This window comes from Lonchura striata, chromosome 1, assembly GCF_046129695.1.
Source record: "Lonchura striata isolate bLonStr1 chromosome 1, bLonStr1.mat, whole genome shotgun sequence".
Taxonomy (NCBI): Eukaryota; Metazoa; Chordata; class Aves; order Passeriformes; family Estrildidae; genus Lonchura; species Lonchura striata.
Genome location: NC_134603.1, coordinates 118,931,851 through 118,953,142, shown reverse-complemented (window position 1 = coordinate 118,953,142; position 21,292 = coordinate 118,931,851). Strand labels below are relative to the sequence as shown.

The 21,292-nt window shown below is 37.9% G+C and overlaps 1 protein-coding gene across 2 annotated transcripts in view; it reads left to right on the top strand.

The window, feature by feature from the left end:
• The window catches only part of LOC110474601 (ubiquitin-conjugating enzyme E2 E2), a 200,784-nt gene that overhangs the window by 159,134 nt on the left and 20,358 nt on the right, over positions 1 to 21,292 (top strand). For both annotated transcript variants that reach the window (XM_021538108.3, XM_021538105.3), the window contains exons 4-5: positions 5,140 to 5,272; positions 18,982 to 19,129. In XM_021538108.3, the coding sequence (XP_021393783.1) occupies positions 5,140 to 5,272; positions 18,982 to 19,129 (281 nt within the window). The remainder of the gene's footprint in view (positions 1 to 5,139; positions 5,273 to 18,981; positions 19,130 to 21,292) is intronic.

Sequence of the window (21,292 nt, the reverse complement as noted above, 5' to 3'; positions counted from 1 at the left end):
TTTAATGAAGCTTCATATCTGCTTCTCAAGAGATGCGTCTCATTGAAAGCTGAATCTGCAGTCTTCTGGTTTGCCACATCCATCTTCTCCCCTCACCAGCTGTGCACTTAAATTATTTTGCCAATCTTCTGGTACTTTTGTATCCACTTTGCCCTCTAGGCAAGAGGCTTCCCAGAAGCATTCAGAGAAAGCAGCTAGAGGCAGAATCTGCTCCTGTATATCTGTTAGATGTGCAAAAAATGGGATTGCAAGAAACTGTTGTAATACATAGAAATGGAGATCATTCCGTAACGAGCTTCTCTCCTCAGAAGGAAAACTCCTAAACGTTGAAGCCAAGGCTCTGCGCAATAAAAGATGAGGAAGAGAAAGAGCCTTCCATGTGTCCTTCTTTTTCCTATTGTCATAAATTAGCGGAGATAGCTGAGAGGGACTGCATCCTCCACAGACTGCAGCCTGGTTCTGGTGTGTGTTTCTGTGTGCTGAGGCAAGTCAGATTATATAATGCAATAATAGGAGTGAATTGCTATAGACAATGCCATGGAAAGTGAATTCATGGGTATTAGTATGATATCCTGGTTCTGCTTTATTCTTCACTGTTATAAAAGCTCACTCTCTCCACAAGAATCTTTCAATTTCTCTCTGAATCCTGAGGAATAGGAAGGCCTCCAGCCAATGTGCTTTCCTATTTTATTTGGCCGGACCAGTTCCCTGCCATGCACTGTTCATGTATCAGATCTAGAAAACCATTGAAGTTAAAATCCTACATGTTTTGTGCTACAGGCTTTCCTTTCCCTTGTGTTAAAGGGCGTCCACTTTAATGGTGGATACCAGCAGGATTCAGAGACCAAGAACAGAAGGGAAGACACTGAAATAGTCCTCATTTTCCACCTTATCAGAAACACACTACAAGTTTATGCTACCTCAGTCACAGACACTGGGAAAGCATGTGACCCCCACCTCATCAAGAAATATAAGGTAGATTAACAATGATAAAATTATTTTGACCAATCTGTTTTGTATGACTACTTGATAATCAAGGTAGACATGCTTATTTTTTTGACCTTCTTTATTTTCACTTTTTAAAATTATTCTCTGGAAGTTATGTACATTTGTATACAAATGACAGATACAAATCAACTGTACTTTAATAACTTCTCCAGATAGGTTTTCATCTGGTATATCTCATGGGTGCTTTTGTTTTCATAAAACTCTCTCAATACATTATTTTGCATTTAATATTTTAGGATATTTTAAATGCAGGAAAGCTTGGTGTTTATAATGCATTGCACTGGGCACGTAGTTTTTAGCTGCACTACTTTCAAGTGGATGCCTGCCTAAAACATATTGAGGGAATAGAAAATACTCCATGTGGCAAGCATATTTTAAAGCAAATTTAATTCAGCATATTTTAAAGCACAGTTAATTCAGCTCTAGTAGCATTTAAAGTGTTTTGCTAAGAACTGTAACTGATGTCCATACATTTCACCTTCAAGTATCTATGGGAAGCCATGGCAGAACTGAAATAGAGGAGAGGCAAAGGAGAGTGGAATAAAAAGACCATTTTATTGTTGTTGTTGTTTTCACTCCTTTGTCCTGAATTTCATACACTCATACCAATGTTGTTCTGGAAGAAAACTGGCTCCACGTCCACCTATTTCAGCTCTTCCAGTGAGCAAACCTCTGCAGAGGTGAAGTACTCTGTGGAGGGTCTCATCAGCTGTAGAATAATAGCAGCAGACAGCTGTCCCTTGGCAAGTCATGAATAACTTCAAGTCTCCAGGAGCTCAGCTGCACCTCCTTGGTCCCATGTCACATATTCCGCCTGGGAGGTAACACTGGAAACGTAGAGAACACCACTTCCAGAGCCACACTACAACCTCTCTGCTGGATCCTTGATTGCCCCACCCTGCAGAGTCACTGGGTTGTCAGCATCTGGGCTCACACTGGGAAGCTGCACTGCTGGTCTGACAGCAGATCTGTCCTCCTAGGAGTTCATCCAACTACCTTACAGTTCATCCACTTCCACCTGCAGCTGCCCAGCCACTGTTATCTCTCCCTTGGAGCTGACCGTGTAGCAGCAGGCTTGTCGCAGGCAGCACGTGTGTGCTCTGGCCCTGGGTCAGCTGAGCTCAGGACAGATTTGCCTTTTGCTGAGAGGGTTCACATCTGAATCTGTCCTTCCAAAGATTACAGAACTTCAGGCACTGAGCTGTTTGGTGCACTTTCTTTGAGATCTGTGGTTTGGTTGCCAGTAACTTTAATAGAGCTGGAATATAAATCAGACTGAATGTAAAACATTTGGGCTTCAGTGTGTTGGGCAGATATCCATGTAGAAGAGAGAAGGGTAATCAAATCCTCTTGCATTTTAAACCTTATAGAATAAGTCTCTGGCTTATGTCTTGCACATGTGGGAATTTTCTCTGGTGAAGCCTGTTTGTGTTGTCAGTACTGTGGACGAATAAAAGGCTTAACAATTAAGAAAGAAGGAAAACAAAGATAATACATCTGTCAAACTTTTTTTATTATTAATGCACAAATGAAAAACTGTGATGCCTGTGCATGCTGTTGCCCTTAATACCAGCTGTTGCCTGTGCACATGGGCTGGTATTTCACATGGCTGAACAGCCCTGCTGCCAGCAAGCACTCAAACAGGCAGCATCAATAACAGCAGTCTTCCCACACTCTATACAATTTAAGCTATTCTTCAAATTAATAATAATACTTAATAAAGCTTCATCTCTCATTTGCAAAGAAAACCATCAATTAATGTTAATCAGCGTCCTCAGAATGTGATCAGGCTGGGCTTGTAGCTGGACGTGCTGAAACAGTTCAACTGGCAGATGGAGCATTTTCCAACTATTCTAATTAATGACTGCTCATTTCAAATGTTAATGCAATTAAATAAATAGGCAAAACAAATAAAAATAATATACAGTATGAAACTGCTACTATCAGAGAGAATTCTTATCAAGAAAGTCAGCCTCACTCAGACCCACAAAGGTCCCAACTATTCCCCCCTGGCTAAATTAATTCTAAAAGAGCTAGGGCTAGCTTTTGTTCCTTATTTCTGACCATTTCTCTGGGAATGACATTTATATCACTTCCATTTTAACCTCCTGGCATCGACTGAGAAATTGCTTCTTTAAGTGTTAGAACATTTTCCTACAGAAAATGAGAAGGGATTCCTTTCATATATTAGGGGCTTTTTTGGTGTAAAATTTAACTTGCCTTGCTTCTTGTCTTTTCTATTTAAAATAATTGCCTGCATTTTTTTTAGGAGTTTTATGTGAACATTGTATACCATACCACTGATGCAGGATTGCATTTGTTTGGGCTTATAAAGAGTTCAATTAGCCCCTTAATGCCTAGTTCAGTCACAATTAAACCTTCCCTGTTGACTCAGGATTGGTCTTTGTAAAAGCAGTGGAGGTGGTTTTAATTATTCATTCTCTGGGTTGTTTCTTACAGCAGTCTCAGCTGTGCTTTATTATTCAAAGGTTAATGCAAACTGAGAACTGGGTAAATTAAATTTGTTTGGCAGCTAGCAACCTGATGTATTATCGACACTGTGAAATATGGATGGCAACACTTCTGCTATTGTGCCACTTAAAAAGCCAGATTTCATCTTTAAAACAATTGCTAGTTTTGTTACTATGGCTGATAGAAAATGAACGTTCCATAATGTTATTGTCTCTGTAACCCATTATTGTTGAGAAGGCAAGGTAGTTTAGAAAGCCAAGAAGCATTAACAGCTATTATAGAAAATGGATGTAGGTACCATGACTAATGAAGTGCTCTGCACAGGACTGAGTCGTGCAGCTGTATTCAGGGAATCATGCAGTCAGAAGTTTTAATGAAGGGAGCCCAAGGAATTGCAGGTGAAAGCAGGTTTTATTAACTTCCAGTGAACAAAACGAATAGTTGAGCAGTGAACATGACATGATGTCGTATAATAATTGTATACCTTGGGTACATTGTGAGGCATGGAGCATAGCCAAGAGCTTTCAGCTGTTCTACACACTGAGTGATTCCACAAACCCCTGTACGCTGCAGAAACCTTCACTGCAAACATAACAAGAACTGTTTCACAAGAAATGCCTTCAGACAATACCACATCATTTTTTGAGATATCTACCAGCACTGCCTTCCTCTAAAAAATATTAATCAGATATCTGGAAGTCACCATTCCAACTGATCCTAATTAAAATTCAGGTCCTGTAATCAGCAGTCTGTGAACAGAAAAGAAGTCTTCATATGCTTTTAGAGGCCATCCTGAGTAAAATACATATTTGTATGGACAGGCATTATGTTGTATGAAAGGAGGCTGTGTTGGCTTTTAGAAGAGTCATGCTCAAGAACTTTTATTAGTTAGTATTTTATTTCATCTTTTTTAGGAATTCACCGCACATGTGAGAGATTTTTCTTGTTTCATACAGGATTTTGTTTTGTACATTTTGAATATTATTTCAGTACTATGTTTTTAACTATATTTCAGTACTATGTTTTTAACCAAGGACTTCGAATTAACATAATCCAACACTTCCTGTTGGATTTTAAAAAATTAACATAACCCACTTCCTGCTTATATTATTTTTAAGATAGGAGAATGATTGCAGAGCAAAGCAGCCTTCTGTGGTAGTGACTGGAGACCTTAGGTTAGGAACAAGTGCAGCTGCAAGGTTGGTTGTACCCTGCTCATTCTTTAGTACAGCCTGTGCTGTGTAATATGTGTAATTACACTGCTACTGACTGGGGAGGTAGGTGGATGAGGAGGTAGGTGAAAATAGGATGGCTCATGAAGCAAGACAGTGACAAGACATCTCAGCAAACTCTCTGTATCCTTGTACTGTAAATACTTCACATCTGCCCACTAAAATATTTGAGATAAGACAGTTGAGAATTTTTCTGTGCTTATTTGAATAATTTATGATGTGATTTAATACTTCTTCCTGGCTGAATATATCACTTCTCTGACAGAGCTTAGGACATCAGATGCATGTTCTATATAACTTAATGAATGTAATACACAATTTCAGTTTCTGGTGTTACAGCAAAACCAGCAGTACTACTGGTAGAGTATAACTGATGCAGTATATCCTTGATTGTATGTGGTTATTATATTTTTGTTTTCTATTTTAGTGCTGGACCCAAAGGAGACAACATTTATGAATGGAGGTCAACTATACTGGGACCTCCAGGGTCTGTATATGAAGGTGGAGTTTTCTTCCTTGACATAACCTTTTCACCGGACTATCCTTTTAAACCACCCAAGGTTAGTAGAAGGATATTCAAAGTCTGATAGGAGTCTTCTCCTGCTGATATTTTTTAATGTGTGTGTTGGTATATCATTTTAGGATGAAACATAAAACTTTCAAAACAATAATGAATTTTTAAACTTGATTCTTTTGATATAAGGAAGTTAAATAACTGGCTACAATTTGTTTGCATGCTGCAAGTATAGCTGAATCCATATGGATTTATTTAGCAAAAGGTTGCATAATTTCCAGTAGCTATTTTTTAAATTTGGATTTGTTTCTAATATGAAAGTGCTTATATTTGAGGTGCACCCTTTATATGTAGCTGAAGGTACTTAATCTTTCCTGTTCACCCATATAATTCACCAGGCTTGTATGGCTGTCTGGACAAAGGTATGCACCTATTTCACTACCCCATATAGTATTTGCAAGTGAAAGATATTATAAGTAATCGCTTTACATCAGTTTTTTGGAAGAATGTGGAAAAATATGGCACTGAAGTCCAGAAACTAGAGTGACAGAGATTTACAAAAATCCTTAGGAATTCTTTTTATAATGCTGTCTATAATGATACCAGCCAGAAACAGAGAGCTGTATCAATACCATATAGGTGACAGATCATTACTATGATTAACTTGAAATGTCAAACATGAAAAATCTAGTGGTTAGTAAGACTGCAAAAACCAAAATGGGTGGAATGTGGCAATACAGAGCATCATCTATAACCAGTAGTAATAATTGCTGGAGGATCTCAGAATGGGACATTATTGCTTGATCACAGGATTTTTGCAAACTACCTGTGTAATTTATAAAAAAGGCAAACATCCTCCTAAAATGCATCCTCTGGTCTACAGAGAGAAGGAATTACCAATGTGAGATGCATGATGCTTGGAAGTCCTTATCTGGAAGACTGAGGGCAAATCTTAGCACACATGCTCAATAATTGGAACAGAAAAGAGGAAAATTTATCCCACAGAGCTGTTAATAGAATCAAATAAATTGATGGGGCTGTTTTCCATTAAACAGAGTAAAAAGAGGTGCATTGTTCACCTTGCCACTCTGGAGAATGTGTCTGGAAGACCCCCATGGAAAGAGCTATGAGATCAAAAATATTTACCTTGTTTCTGATGCATTTATGAAAGGATGGGTGTGCCATGTTGATCTATTATAGAAGGATATTGCATTAAAAGGGAGAGAAGACAATTCCTATTTGATTACTTGAGTAGATTATTGAAATGTAAGTACCTATAGATAGAATTTTAATGCCACAATAGTAATGTTTACAGTAGTAGATAACATTGATATTACCAGGAAAGGTTTTGTAAAACAAATGAGAGATGTGAATGCAAAGCACTTGTCATTTTGTAAATTGAACTTTCCCAGCCAGTAACCTAAAGATGGGTGAGTATAGCAGTCTAACTTTGTTTCCCATTTTTAGTGTTCCAGTTTATAGAAGCCTTGATGTCACTGAGGGGTCTTAGAGCAGTTGTACACCTTGCTGACTGCACAGTTTCAGATTTAAGCAGATGTTGTTGCACAGTGAAGAAAGAATTTTAAATTTTATAATATCTCCTTCAGTTTGTTAAAGCTCTGGGCATGCTGAGCTGGGGTCAATCCTGTTCTGTTCTTCCCCGTCCTGTTTTGCCTACCTCCCCCCAGTCCAGCCCACTGTCTGGACAAGGCTTGTTTTAGCAAGTCCTGTGTATTTACTTATTTCTTGGGCTTAGTCTGTTTGTGCTAGCTCCTGTGAAGGGTTCAGTCCCCCCAGAAACTAAAAATCATAATTTTTAGGGGATAAAGTGGCTTTATGACATATAAAATAGAGCTTGAAGTTCTCTCAGAGAGCTAATACAGAAGAACTAGCTCTGACAGACAAGTTACAGGGAGGTCTTTTGTCATTCTCTCTGTTGAGCCTGTTGAATCTTGAGGCAGTGTATGCAATAAACACCTTTTTAAAATAGAAATTGAAGGTTCAGTTTGCCATTTCACCACAAGGTAAAGTCTTTTTCAATCTGCACTCAGTTGTGCTCGGCAACTGTGTTATTTTGAGACATGAGTAATGCAGATGTGCATTGCTTATTAATGAAATGTCAAGCAAAGAGGTGGTTCTTGTCCTGCTTCGTAATAGATTTGATTGTCTGCCTTTATCCTGATGCCAGTTGTCACTGTAAGAAATATGTGCATCTAAATCATATGCAAATGTATTGCTTGGTAAAGAATAAGAGAATTGATGATGCCATATTGTCTCAGTAAACGACCAGTTTTATGTTGACAGGAATTGTCATCTGTAAAAAAGTAATGGGTGTGTGTGCACAGGGGACTAATGTCAGATATAACTGTGTCATAAGCCTGTGTTGAACGCATGGATTCTTACTATTCACTTCAGCCACAGTTCTAAATGACCCCTATTTTCAGTCCTGCTGTATGACCTTGCAAACTGTTGCTATTTCATTAGATATATAATTTCCAGACCTTATGAAATTTATTCATAATTAAATAGTTAGGGAAATCCCTTTAATTAAGTAGCATGGGAAAACCACTGCTTATCATAAGGTAGCTGCCTGTCAGCACTGCTGGGAAAGGGTAGTTAAATATGTTCTCCCCAAGCTGATCTCTAGCAAAAGAAAGGTCCTGAGTACGTGGAACATACCTCATGGCCTCACAGTACGCTGCTATCTGTGTCACTGGGTGTTGGCATCTCTTCTACTTCTCCACAGGTTGAGGATATTTGTGATACTTTGTGCTATTCTCAGAATCATATATTATAGGGTTATGGGCAGAGATGATTTTAGACTTCTTTGTAGTTATATTCTAATTTTTTCTAACTCCTTATGGCTCTATCATCTTAAAAAACCTAATGATAAAGTACAAGACTGTGAAATGTACTGAGAAAGACATAAAATGTATCCTGAGTGTTGGGAAGATTACCTCCCTTTAAGAACAGCAGAAAGGGTCTAATTCACATTTTTCACTGTGATTGAATTCATAAATTACTCCTGAGATTTCTGTGGGCCATTTTCGTCCCTCATTCACTATGAAGTAAGGAAATATTTAAACAAGTACTGTCAAAATTGATCTTCCAAAAATGTGACCACAAAAAACCTGGGAAGAAACAAAAACTCTATTTCCCAGATGCAATTACTTGTCCCAGCCTGGGCTTCCAAAGCCAAATTCCCACATCACATAACACATTCACTGTTAAGGGGCCTAATCCATAGTGTGTTAAAATCTGCAGAAAGATCCCTTTTCCTTATCTCTTCTCAGATGTTGTGCACTCCACTATCACATCCATTTATGTGTATGTCACACATGGATCTTGAGGAGGGTAAAATAATTTTTCAAGTAAGAAAAATGCATTGAAAATTTATTTTAGGTGTATGTCTTTTACTTTTATTAGCATCATTAAAATATGTTTGTGGTGTAAACACTGTTCAATTTGTGCTATACAAAGTTCTTGATATTTTTTGAGGGATCCAGATTACTTCTATAAACACTGTTGATGCCTCTTCTGATCACTGGGCACCCTGTTGCATGTTGGAAAACATTAATTAAATAAACAACAGAGACCACATTTGTACAAGTAAAGATGTTTTATATTTTGTTTTTTCTTTTTAACAAATTTATAAAGTAATTTTCATTTGCTCTTCTAGATAGTTAATCTGCTTCTCTAGTTTCCCTTTGCCACATAAAACAAAGTGAATCACTCTTTCATTCAGTTTTTGTTTAAGTATCTATGCAAATTTTCACTTTCAAGTATACCTTCCATTTTTGCACCTTTGTAGCCTCCAACATTCTTAAGAGTTTCAAGTTTTATCTCCATTTTCCACATTAATTCTCCTGTGGTATCCACTTCACATTTCAGGTTTCGTAGAACAACATGTCACTGTCATCAGGTTTCCCTTCCAGTCTGCACCAAGTCTTTCCCCTATGGATCCATAGTTTTCATTTTGTCTGTCCTTACCTGTCAGTGTTTTTCCAAAGTTACACCACAATCATAGAATCAAATTAAGTTCCTCTTTACCATCACAGAACAAACCATGTGGTAAGGTAGAGTGTAATTTGCTCTCACACTATTAATTTCTTCCTCTTTGAAGTGGGTCTATTTCAGTATTTCAGCTTTGTGACATGCCTTGAAACTGGACTCCAAATTTTTTGAGCCAGAGGTCATTGACCTTTTCAGCTCTGCTTTCCTTATAATCAATGGCGTTTGGCTTCACTCACAATTGCAGCACACTCACGCAGAGGGAGTTGCTCTTCCCCGAAAAAGTTCACCTCTGTGTGACCAATGCAGCTTTATAGGAGTGATGGAGGGCCAGCCCATCTCTGCAACTCTGATTTAGCTCTACAACCAGAAAACAAGATCTTTAGAACAGCTTCTCTGAGAACTAACAAATTAGCTTTTGCTTTCTGTGAGGCTCTAATCAATTAAAAATATTTCCTTGCCTCCAGTGTGAGGAAGCTGCTGTAGCACTGCAGAAATGAGCTGAGCACCTCGGTGGCTGAGTCAGCAAGAAAGCAGGCAGGCTGCACAATCACTGTTCTCCTCTTGGCTGCATCCTCAGTGTCACATTGGTTTTATGACTTGCCAGGCAGAAGGAAGGTATGGAACACACAAAGTGAGGCATAGATGTGGTGATGAGCTCACTTTCTGCTGAAGGCCAGATGCTGCTGAGGCTTCAATCTCAGTCACAAGGTGAGGTTTCACTTCAGCCCAAAAATACAGCACATGCCTTGTAGTGTAAGGGACTGAAAAATAGACAAAGCTGTGCCCTGTTCAGAGCAGAAATGAATAAAAATGCTTAGGTGATATGCCAAGGAAATAATCTTACATTTTTTTTCAGTGGCTTAATGACCCCGTCAACCCTTTTTATAAATACCTTTGAGATTTCATTTTCCTGCTAACTCTCTTCCTTTCATCCTTAATGGATTCAGACAGGTCACCCTTTGGCTTTAACAGATTAAAGGTCTCTCTCTCTCTCTATCCCATTCAGCACCCCAAAGCTCTTCTTTGGGGTATTGAATGGGATTTAGCCATGCCTTGATGTCTCTTGTGGGAGGATGTGTGTGTGCATATCTGTGGGTGTACATGTGTGATTATATGTCCAAGTGTATTTGCGTAGGGGATATCACATCTTTTAGTCAGCCTGGTCTGACAGAAAGAATTTCACCTCAATTTCTGTCCTCGGTCCACACAAGAAATCAGTGAATTCCCCAAGTATGCAAGGCTTTGATCCGAGATCCTCTAAAATTTAGCCAACAATACAAACACCTCAACTTTGGGTACACTACACAACTGAAGGAAAGGCAATAATTTCATTATTCTGCATACTCTCCCTCTGGAGCAGGAAGCTTTGACAAATCAGGAAGCTACACCAGATGTTTGTAGAAAAATGAATGCTCTTCAAGAGAACTTTCCTCCTAGGAATTGTCACTGCAGTGGAGTCTGCATTTTCCTCAAGAAAAATCTTTATTAATAACTTCTACTCTCATATTTGACTACATTCAGTCTGTTACAGTGTCAATTCAATTTAGCTGTGGCTGATACAATATGGATATATCTATCATCCTAGTATTCAGCTAGCTGTATTTTTGAATTTGAGTGATTTATAGAATCTCTTAATCCCAATTCTACAATTAATCTTGCTAGGGACTTAAATCTCAGCTGACTGAAAAATGGTTTATAGGACTTGAAAGCTGCAATATGCTAAATCACCTTTAAATCAAAATTAAAATAACACAAAACTCCGTTTCCTGCATGTAAGTCTCCTATGCCTATCAACTAACTGAAAAACTATTCCCAGCACTTGGAAGCCTAGATGGTTTAAATCAGCTGTTGGACTACAAGGGAGGCTCTTTTCCTTTTTAAACATAATTCACAATGTCTATGGAGTCTGATCTTAATGGCAATATTAAACATCTCTTCAGATTTTTTTAATTACAACCTAGTTGTAATATAGCACAAATCTCAATGCACTAAATATCCTTTTGTAGAATTCTTCTTCTATGGTAGACACTTTCAACCTATTTTGTAAGTTCATCCTCATGTCTGAGGGGCAATTCTTTTTCTTCCTGGCTCCTACTTTACATGTTCATACTTCTTTTATATGTGATTAGCTGTTAAGGATGCTTTTATCGGCAATGTAATAGAAAAACAGTGCTTACAAGAGTAGATGCAAAAAAGTAAACATTCCTTGGTATTTCTAACCTACGTTGTTAAAATGAACCTTACTAGGCAGATATGCACTTTAAATTGCATTTATCACTTCTAACACAATTTACACTTGAAGCTCTAAAACTGCCTAAGTACAGCCTATTTGACTGAGCCCTTTTTACCATCTCTGCAACCCTGATGCAAGCAGGGCTTCAGTCTGCCTCCTCTAGCCCCCCTTTCCCAGAGATTGCCATCATAAGGGTAGCCTTCAAACGCAATGGTCTCCTGTCAGCCTTATCCTTTACATTCATTTGCCTCATCATACTTCTCTCACAGCCCCTGTCACATCCTATTAGCTCTCAGTATCATGCTGTGCTGCTCACAGTTTTTTCCAGCTGCCTCCTGCCCTCCCCAGCCTCCTCCTCCTGATGGTGTGTCAGAGCCTCACCCAGCACGTTCCCACTGTGCTGCCTCTTTGCTGTTCCTCCACCCTCTCTTGTTCTCCTCACCCAGTCTTTCTGTTTGTATCTTCTTGCTAGAGCAGCCTGGGAATCCTTCATCCATGACAATAAATGGAGTTGGCAGGTTTTCCCAGCAAGTAAAGTCTTTGGGTGTTTGCAGGGAGAAATCAGATGCAGGGGAGTCTTTGAGAGGGAGAAATGGACAACCTACCACCAGCAGGCCATTGTCAGAGGCAGCAGGATCAGCCCCAATCCTGCTCTTCTCAGAGCAGCTCTTTCCAGGCGTGTGAGCTGCAGAGTGCACTTCCCATGCTTGCACCACCTGCAGTGAAACAGTTTCTCCACAGGTCCCATCCCGAGGATGTTCCAGCCCTAGAAGTGCTGAAGGCCAGGTTGGGTGGAACTTTGAGCAGTCTGGTCTAGAGAGGAGGTGTCTCTGCCCACAGCAGGAGGGTTCACACTGATGATCTTCAAGGTCCCTTCCAAGCCACACCAGCCTGTGAGTCTGTGATGTCTTCAGGTGATGCTGAACCAGCACGCAGTGGTACAGGGCTCTGGGCAGCTCAAACCCAGGTGGCTGCTTAAGAAAGTGTGATGTCTCTCAAAATGACAGAATGAGAGTTTTAAAGTGGAGGACATAGATGTGAGCAGAAATAGGTTAGACTGAGGAGAGAATCAATAACTATGTTTTATTGTGGATAAATGCAAAATGTGTATTTGATAAGGCAACACCATGGAAATCTCTGAGATTTCCTTTCAATTAATTTATTTGATAATTCTTCTAGTAATTGGCAAATTGAATTGCCAATGATTCTTCTAATGAATAGCCTCTTTATGCACTCTGTTTACAATACTCTAATTTATATCAGTAGTTTCTATTGATTTATTTAATCTTGATGCAAACAGCTCTATCTAGCTAAACTCCTCCTGTTTTCCTTACCAAGACTTAGGTGGGTTATCATTTCATCCAATTTCCTGTGAATAGCCAATACACTAAACTCTTTCAGAGGGCCTGTAGAGGTGTTGTATGGGGAATATCTTCTGCCTCACAGTGCTGGTTTTCATATTGCTTGTCATATTTACAGAAGACAATTTGTCTGTTGGAAATTTCAGAAGCTACATAATTCTGCTGTATCAAGCATGTTTTACTACTGCATAAAATCCATGTGATCTAAAAATTCATGATATGTCGATGTTTCTTGTTCTCTTTTACACACACACAGATAAATATACACAGATGTGAGAGGAAGACTTTTTTGCACACCATTACTATAAAAGGAGAGCAGATGGACTGATAAGGACAAAAAACTACTACTTTTTGAGTCAGTCTGCCTAGGACTTCTCATGTATGGAGTACCTAATTACCCAAAGGCTGTTGGAATTGGGTGGGGAAGAAGAGGCCCCTGTTTCTTAGAATAAAGTCTAGGAATAAAGTCTCATGCCTGGAGCACCATGCAAGAGCAATGTGAACTGAGAGGGACGTACATGTAGGACAGTACAGCCTGCATGCTTCTAACTTCAAAAGGGATTTTTTATTCTATAAAAGTTAAACGGCCAGTAAATCTTAAAAAAAAACTCTCTATAAAATAATTTTTTTGCTGACTTTCAATAAGGAACTATTAATTGTAAGAAAGATTATGCTGATTATATGAAAATAATTTTATAAAAACTCATAGTGACTTTGTCAGAGAAAGCTTTTGATGCTAAGCATATTACCATCTTGTTTCTATCCTGAACATCCCTAACCCAAACAGTAATCCATTTCCCTTGTCCTTTCCTTCCCTTCCTTTGTTTTCAGAAAACTTTGTACTTCTTGGATACATCAAAGATTATCATGGTCCCTTTTTACTTTTCCTGCTGTTAAATCTGTGTGCAAAATGAGTGCATTTATATAATATAGATGCTTAGTGCTGCTGTGCTAATTCAGTTTTTTTTCCCCTGCAACACTGTTCAATGAGACAGTATGAGTAGTTACTCAGCTTCATAATTACAATGAATATAATGAATAATTACTCACATTGCATACTGATTCATTTTCAGTAATATTAAAGATGAACTCATGTGGATGCTATTATATCCATTTAAATTGTTACCACTTTTGGTTGCTGTTGTCTTGCATGGTGCATTTTGCCAAAGAAGCACAGCACAGTTTGCATTCTCTGTAGGTCAAGCAAATGTAATTACAGTTTATTATTTTCTGCTAATGAAGCTACCATGCATTTTCCTTCAATAAAATAAATTATATCTGTTTTTTACCAAGCAAAATTAGTTGTAATCAATTGTTTTGAGAGTTGGATGAAGTTCATTTCATGCTGTAAACTTAAAAAGTACACTTAAATAGTGAGCTTCAAATTGCCAGTCAATTTTTGTGCACTTTTCGTGATAAATCATTAAGTATCTCAACAATTGTTCATGTGCATGCTACAAATATGTACTAACAAAGTGGAAATAGTCCATCCTGTCTTAGAAAGGCAGCCTGAGTGCTCATAGATAAATGAAGTGCACTCTGTAAGGAATTAAAGGGTGCTAATTAATATAAAGGTTACTGCATGAACGTTGTATCATTCAGAGCTATATGCACTTTTCACTTAGATTGTTTTATTTTTCTCATATGACTGAAGAATGTAGGCCTGATCTTGTTTTTATTTGCTCTGAGTGGACAAATGTATTGCTCATAAAGTCTGACAAACTGAGATGGGAACAACTTACTCTCTCCTGAGCTCTATGAACATCATCATAAATGGCATCATATTTTATATATATATATATAACCTTTTCTGTATGCAGTACAACTTCTTCCACTTCAGGTAGTGCCACTGCAGTTTTATTAAAGCAGAACTCCTGGGGTATATTTGAGGAAGGCAGAAATTTCATCTCAAGCAGGCATGCCGGATTCCATCCTTGTCAGAAATGAAAATTCTTGAAAGCAACTTCCCAAAACCGTGGGAATGAGAGCTCTGGGATCTTAACTCTGCTTCCAGTGTTAGCTGAGCAAAAGGAGATTGTTTATTTTCCCATTGGCTCTGGGGATTTTTCCTCTCTCCCTACAGTCACCAGGCTCCAGTGACTGAGAAGCAGGAGGTGAGAGTTTGAGCCCAAAGAAGCTGATGAAAGCAAACCCTAAGGGCACACTGTAAGCCCTTGCATGTAATTTGTAAAACTAGGGAATCATTTCTTCCTGCTGATATGATTTTGAAGAAGATTGCAACTGAATTTAGTGGTGTCTGAAAGAGTGTGAGATGGTGTACTAGGCACCATAGTGACTGCTGTGTTTAGAGGAGTTTTCTCCGTGGAAAAGAGAGATAGTAAGTTATTTTAAGACTTTCTCATGCTGGAAAACTGGTGTTGAAAATCACTCTGAGATCAAGAAATTACTTATTTTGCCTTCAACTAGTTGTCTCCAATCACTGACCTGAAATCCATATTAGTTTCCTCTTCCCAGGTTCTATAAACAGTCTTTTTTCAGTCCTAAAACTTACTCAGTGAACAGCCAGACATAGCTTTGCATGTTTGACATTCAGCACTAGATAACACATGAGTTTATTCTTGTTTACTTTCAAAAGTGATTGAATATAAGTTCTTTATCATTACCTTTTGGAAGTTTGTTTGTAGTACTCACAGTTTTCAGAAAATAGTCCCATTTTTCCCTATTTCCCGTAATTTGCATTTTCCTGACCTATACTTTTATTCAACAAAAGTTAAATATGCTCTTTAAATTCCAGAATGAAAGAGAATAAATCCATAAAGAACACTTATTGTTCAAGAAAACCCATAAATTTCTCCTCTACCATTTAATTGTCTGAAGGTGACTTCACCTGCACACCCACATACTCCTTTGAGCCCCTGCATGGGATTGTTTAGGTGTTTTCATTAGGGGGTAAATGGAATTAGAATCCACCATTTAAAGGACATATTTAAGTGACATCAAAGGTAAACATAAGACCACAATAAAGAAAATGCAGTTCCCCTGAAAAGGTATTAACACATGTTTTCTCTTTACACATAGAATAGGAAGACCCTGCATAACCTTATAATGTAGATATGGTAAGCACAACATCCAGAAAGTTACATCTCAGCATTTCCCACATTATCAGCAATTTGAGGCAATACATGGATGAGGAAAGCAATGTGTCATCCCATTTGTACTCTGCTGCTTTGGGGTGAGAACTCTGTTACCTGCAACCTTCAGGCCACAGTTTCCAGTGTATTAAGGCTGTCATTAATACAGCTTCTTCTGCAATTCTAAATACTGTGATTCTTTATATTCATTAATTGACTTGATTTTTCAGTATTAAAATTAATAAATATGACATATTTTAATTATAAATTAACTAATAGGTTGATTATTTAAATGCCTGTCTGTCTTAGGCAGGCATTTTAAAGTGCAGTGGCGTATTTGGTGAGTTGGTGACATTGTCAGTGGTAAGCAGCAAGCCTTATCTTGCCTTTCTCAATCTCACAGGTTTAATATGTACTCATAGTGAAAAAATGCAACATTTCAGGTCTGAGCATTTTCTAAAAACAACCTTCCAACTGCAAACAGGTGTAGTCCCACATACATTTATCCACCAGGTAGCATGAGATGGCAATAGAGTGTTGAACAGTTCATGAAAGACTTTGACTACCTCCATTCATCTCAGTGGCTCGGAATCCTGCCAAATTCCCAGTGTCCTTGCTTCAGTGCTTCAGAAGCAGCTGAGGCAGTGTCAGTGTCAGTCCTCTCTGCTGGCAGCAAAACAGTTATACTTAAAATACAAACTAAAATCGATGACCTTCTCTGAAGCAGGTTACAAGCTCAGACTGACCTGTCTATAAATATTTTAGAGGGTATAATTTAATCTGTGCAATGGATTCAGTGTTTCCCCCACATTCATTGAGACCACACATATCTTATTACTCTGTGTATTGAGATGACACCAAATGAAGTCCTCAAATTTTTCATTGTGGAAGTATAGGGCAGCACCTTTGTTGAGGTAAAATACTTAAGCATAAGCTTTATTTCAACAGTATACTGAAAATTTAGCATACAATACTTAAAATTAAGCAGGTGCTTGCCTGAGTCCTGGGACATCCTGCTAGGGAGCAGTCACTGATTCACTTCTAACTGGAGTATAGGAGTTCCTGGAGTTAATCTACCTGGGAAATGAATGAGCACCTACAATTCACAGGATGGTTCTCCACACCATCTTCCTTTCAGGGCACTTTTGACATGCAGTTTGTGTAAGGTAGTTTATGGCTTTTGTGCATTGGTAACCTTCCTTGTTCAAAATAGCTTCCCTTTGTAGACAGACATTTAATTTTATCATCAAATTATTTAAATAACTTTCTTGATCTCACAGAAGATTTCCTTCCCTCCAAATGCTGAATGTGCTTGGGTTTCTCATGAGGGGGAGAAAATATATCATCTGGCTATAGCATTTGGATTAATTGAGATCATTGTGCCAGAAATATTTTAAATTCTCATAGAAGTACCAGAAGTGAAGCACATAGGCTGGAAAACAGCAAGCAAAACCGCAAGTGAAGGGGGAAAAATGAAAGAATCTATAAGTATGGAGTGGCAAATTGTCAAATTATCCAATTAATTAGCAATACCTTTAGATATAGAAGCATTTAAAAACTGATTAACTTGCTTTGTAGGGTTCTTTGGTATAGAACTCACTGGTGTATGACAATGGGTTCCAAAACATTTTTCCAGATCTATATGGGAAAGTACTTAGGAGAAAAGTATTTACTGTTGAATGAAATGTTTTAATACCATAAATCTACTATCTTTTCTTTCCATTATTTTGTCAAAGCTTCTTGATCTAATCCAAGGAGGCAGAATTTTTCAGTGGGCTAGAGAATAATTATTTTTTTAATAGAAGTAAACTAGTGATAATACTAAATACAAGTGATTATTTCACTTGTATTCTCTTTTCTGCTTGCTGAGTGGCCTGGTAGTCCCACTCAGATCACTGAGATCTCTGATACTGAAGAAAATCAGAAGAGGAGAGTGCCTGTCAGAGTTTGCATTATTCTCCAGACAGGGGTTTATCTGTGGTAGGGCAGGGTTGGGTTTGTAGGCACCCTCAGCATACATTAGCACTGTCCCAGTGGAGTGAGGAGCACAGCTTCCCTGAGTCAGAGATTGCTTTGCCTGCTGTTGTCTCCTGCCTGCCCAGCCCCTCTCCTGTCAGGGCTGTTACTGCTGAGGTAGATGTCTGAAGTTGTATGTCTTAATTTTAGATTTTAGGAACATGTCATTGAAACCATCTTGGTGTGACTTGCCATTTGGGTAGAACTGATGGAGAAATTAGTCCTTGATGACCTCCAAGAGGTGGTTTTCTCACATTGTCCCTTCTTATCCAGTAGCCCCAGTATTCATTCTGAATATGAAGTGAACTTTCCTATTCTTTTAAAATAAAAAGCCTGGGTCTTCACCTTGAAGAAGTAGGACATTATTCTGGGCTAAAATAATCTCCTTGGTTTGTTACCTATGGGATCACTGGGAAGACCATATAAAATAGATACAGGAATCATCAAAAATAAACTACAAAAAAACCCAAAAGGTGTATGTAAACAATTCTACAGATAAAAATGTAGCCTGAAATTTGGAAATAAAATAATTTTATTTGAGCAGCCTTTCTCAAAAATATTTCACTTCAATTTTTCCAGGAGTCACTGCTGTGATGCCTCTGCAATTTTTTTTACAGCTTAATCTATTGTGTCAAATGATGGACAGATGAAGACAGTAGAATAATCTATCTTGTTCTGACTTCCTTCAAAGTGTGAAAGAGCTGTGGACCTGAGTTATGAACATTGTCAAGATCAGGAGCTGGAACTGCTTTTTTTTTTGGCCATATACAAAATAATGAGATTGATAAGACCAAGGCAGGAGGAAGCTCAGGAAACGTGTCCCATTCTCATCCTGCACAAACTGGTTTCACTGCTGGCCACAGCTGCAAGAGGCAGAATTTATTTCCTTTCTTTTGCCTTGCCCAGTCTTTAACCAGAGTAGCAGAGTCCCATTATTTCAGCATGGAAAGCAGAGTGTTTGTTCCTATGGTTCTTCATTGCTTAATAGTTGTGTAGTTGCTGGTTGAACGCTGCTGTACTGAAACACTCTCCGTTCCAGGTCACGTTCCGGACAAGGATCTACCACTGTAACATTAACAGCCAAGGCGTCATCTGCCTGGACATCTTAAAGGACAACTGGAGTCCAGCGTTAACCATTTCTAAAGTTCTCCTCTCCATCTGCTCCCTCCTCACAGACTGTAACCCTGGTAAGAAGAATTAACTTTCATATCCTCATTCATTCATCATTCACATTTGGTCAGCTCAGTAGTATCTGGTCAGTGCTCTGGTTTACTGGTTCCTACTAAAAAAAAAAAAAAAAAGTAAATTTTAAATGCTTTTCATATAAATAGTATAAAAAGAAAGCAGAGTTTCAGAAGCTCAAGTGCAGTTTTCGTACTGGAGAATAATTTTGTTTTTTAATTCAGAAAGTTTGATCAGTAGAAAACACCTTAGTATGCGTAATTTGGATATTACAACCAGGATATTACCACCAAGAAATATTAATGAGTTAATAAATATTGAAAAGGAAAGCTTTCGTTTAAATATGCTGATAATGTGGTCTCTGAAAAGAATATTAATAGCACTGACAATGATAGATGCCTACAGCAGACTCTACAAATAATGAAAATTGGTTTAAATGAGGTTTATTCAATATCTTGGACAGTCAGCATGAGTATTCAAAGCAAGCTGTCATTCTTATTATTAACTAGCATAGCACTTAACCTATTCCCTCAGCTCTTTTAGATTTGTTTTATGCCATTGACCACTAGATCTGTAATTTCCACTTTCTCTTACCCTATTTACCAACACATAATTCTGACTGTAGCCTTAGAAAACCGTAACATATAAAAATTACTAAAAAATCATTGAAGAAAATTTATGTGATCTCTTTATATGTCATGAGGGTTGTTGCTGGTTTGTTTTTTATTATACACTTCAATAGTATTTTTAATTTGCCCAAAGGGCTAAGAATTGCTTTGAAAAAGGCAGAATGTGAGATTCTGGCATAATCAGGGGGCTGAATCAAAAGCTGTAATAGAATATTGAAATATTTCAAAACTCAAAATAAGGTGAGAGCAGGCAAAAATGTGATTGACTGCTTTTATTTTCATGTAGGTTTGTTGCTGTATAGAACATTGAAACCTGTAGTGTTCCTTTCAGCGGAGAGGTGGAGTGAGTGTTACCATTTTAGGCACATTTATTTCAGGTGGATTGGACGCTCTCTACTAATGTCTCTGAAAGATTGATTTCTGTTAGTGTTTGGCCAAAAATATGCAGAAGTGTCTGTAGGTAATCAGGCAGATAGATGACAGAAGTGTACAAAAACCAAATTAATATTTGCTCATGTGTCTTAGAGACCAGGTAAAGAGCTAGAGATATTGAAAAGCTGTGCAGGGATTGAGAAGCTGTGTAGGGCAGTAAATACATGCTCTCTCATAGGGATACAGATACTCTTTGGAGGGATACAGTCATCTTGAAAGCTGGACAGTTTCCAGCAGTGATTTGAAATTTAGAAATTCACTACTTCTGCCTTCTCAATCTTAAATCCTTACAGATGCTGTCAAACAACAGTTTTAGTATATCAAATGTAAGAGGAATACTGAAAACTGTTATCCATACCGTATTACGATGTAGAACAAGTTAACACATCAAAAATGGGAAGTTCTTCCATTTAGTCTCTTTCAGTTAGCAACCATAAGCATTGTCATAACCACAGTAAATAAAACAATTTTATGATGTTTCATTTTCAAATCTTCTCTTTAATTATGAAGTAGTTTTGGATTTTGTCACTGCTTCATGGTAAAATTTTCTCTTTTTCTTTTTTTTTTGATGAATTAACACAGTTTCTTAATTTGCATCCCAGTCTCACAAGGCACTGTTAGCAGGTATTTTTGAAGTGCTGAGTCGTTTTCTTCTTCCTTGGAAATTGCCTGTTTCATGATAGATATTCTTTCATTTAAAAGTGAACTTTGAATGTTAGTGATGTACAATAGAACACTTGCAGAAATTTACAAGTCCTTACTTTTTGTCATGTTGCCTGATATGTTGCAGGTGTACTTCCTGTCCTATTATTTTTTGTGATATTTTATCGTTAAAAAATTATTGATTACTTACCATCAGATGGATGGATGGATGGATAGAAGGATATGTCACTGACATATATGCCATTGAAATATATCACATATATATATATGGACAAATAAGTAATTGCAGAAACATGCATATATTTTTTTTACAGCTGGGAGTAATTTTCTAATCTCTCAGTCTTCTCTTCATTTTACTAGTCTGCCCCTTTCTAAAGGCAGAAACACAACAGGGGTCTCGATTTGATAAGCAATTTTGAACTCTTTTTTCACCATTCATCAGCC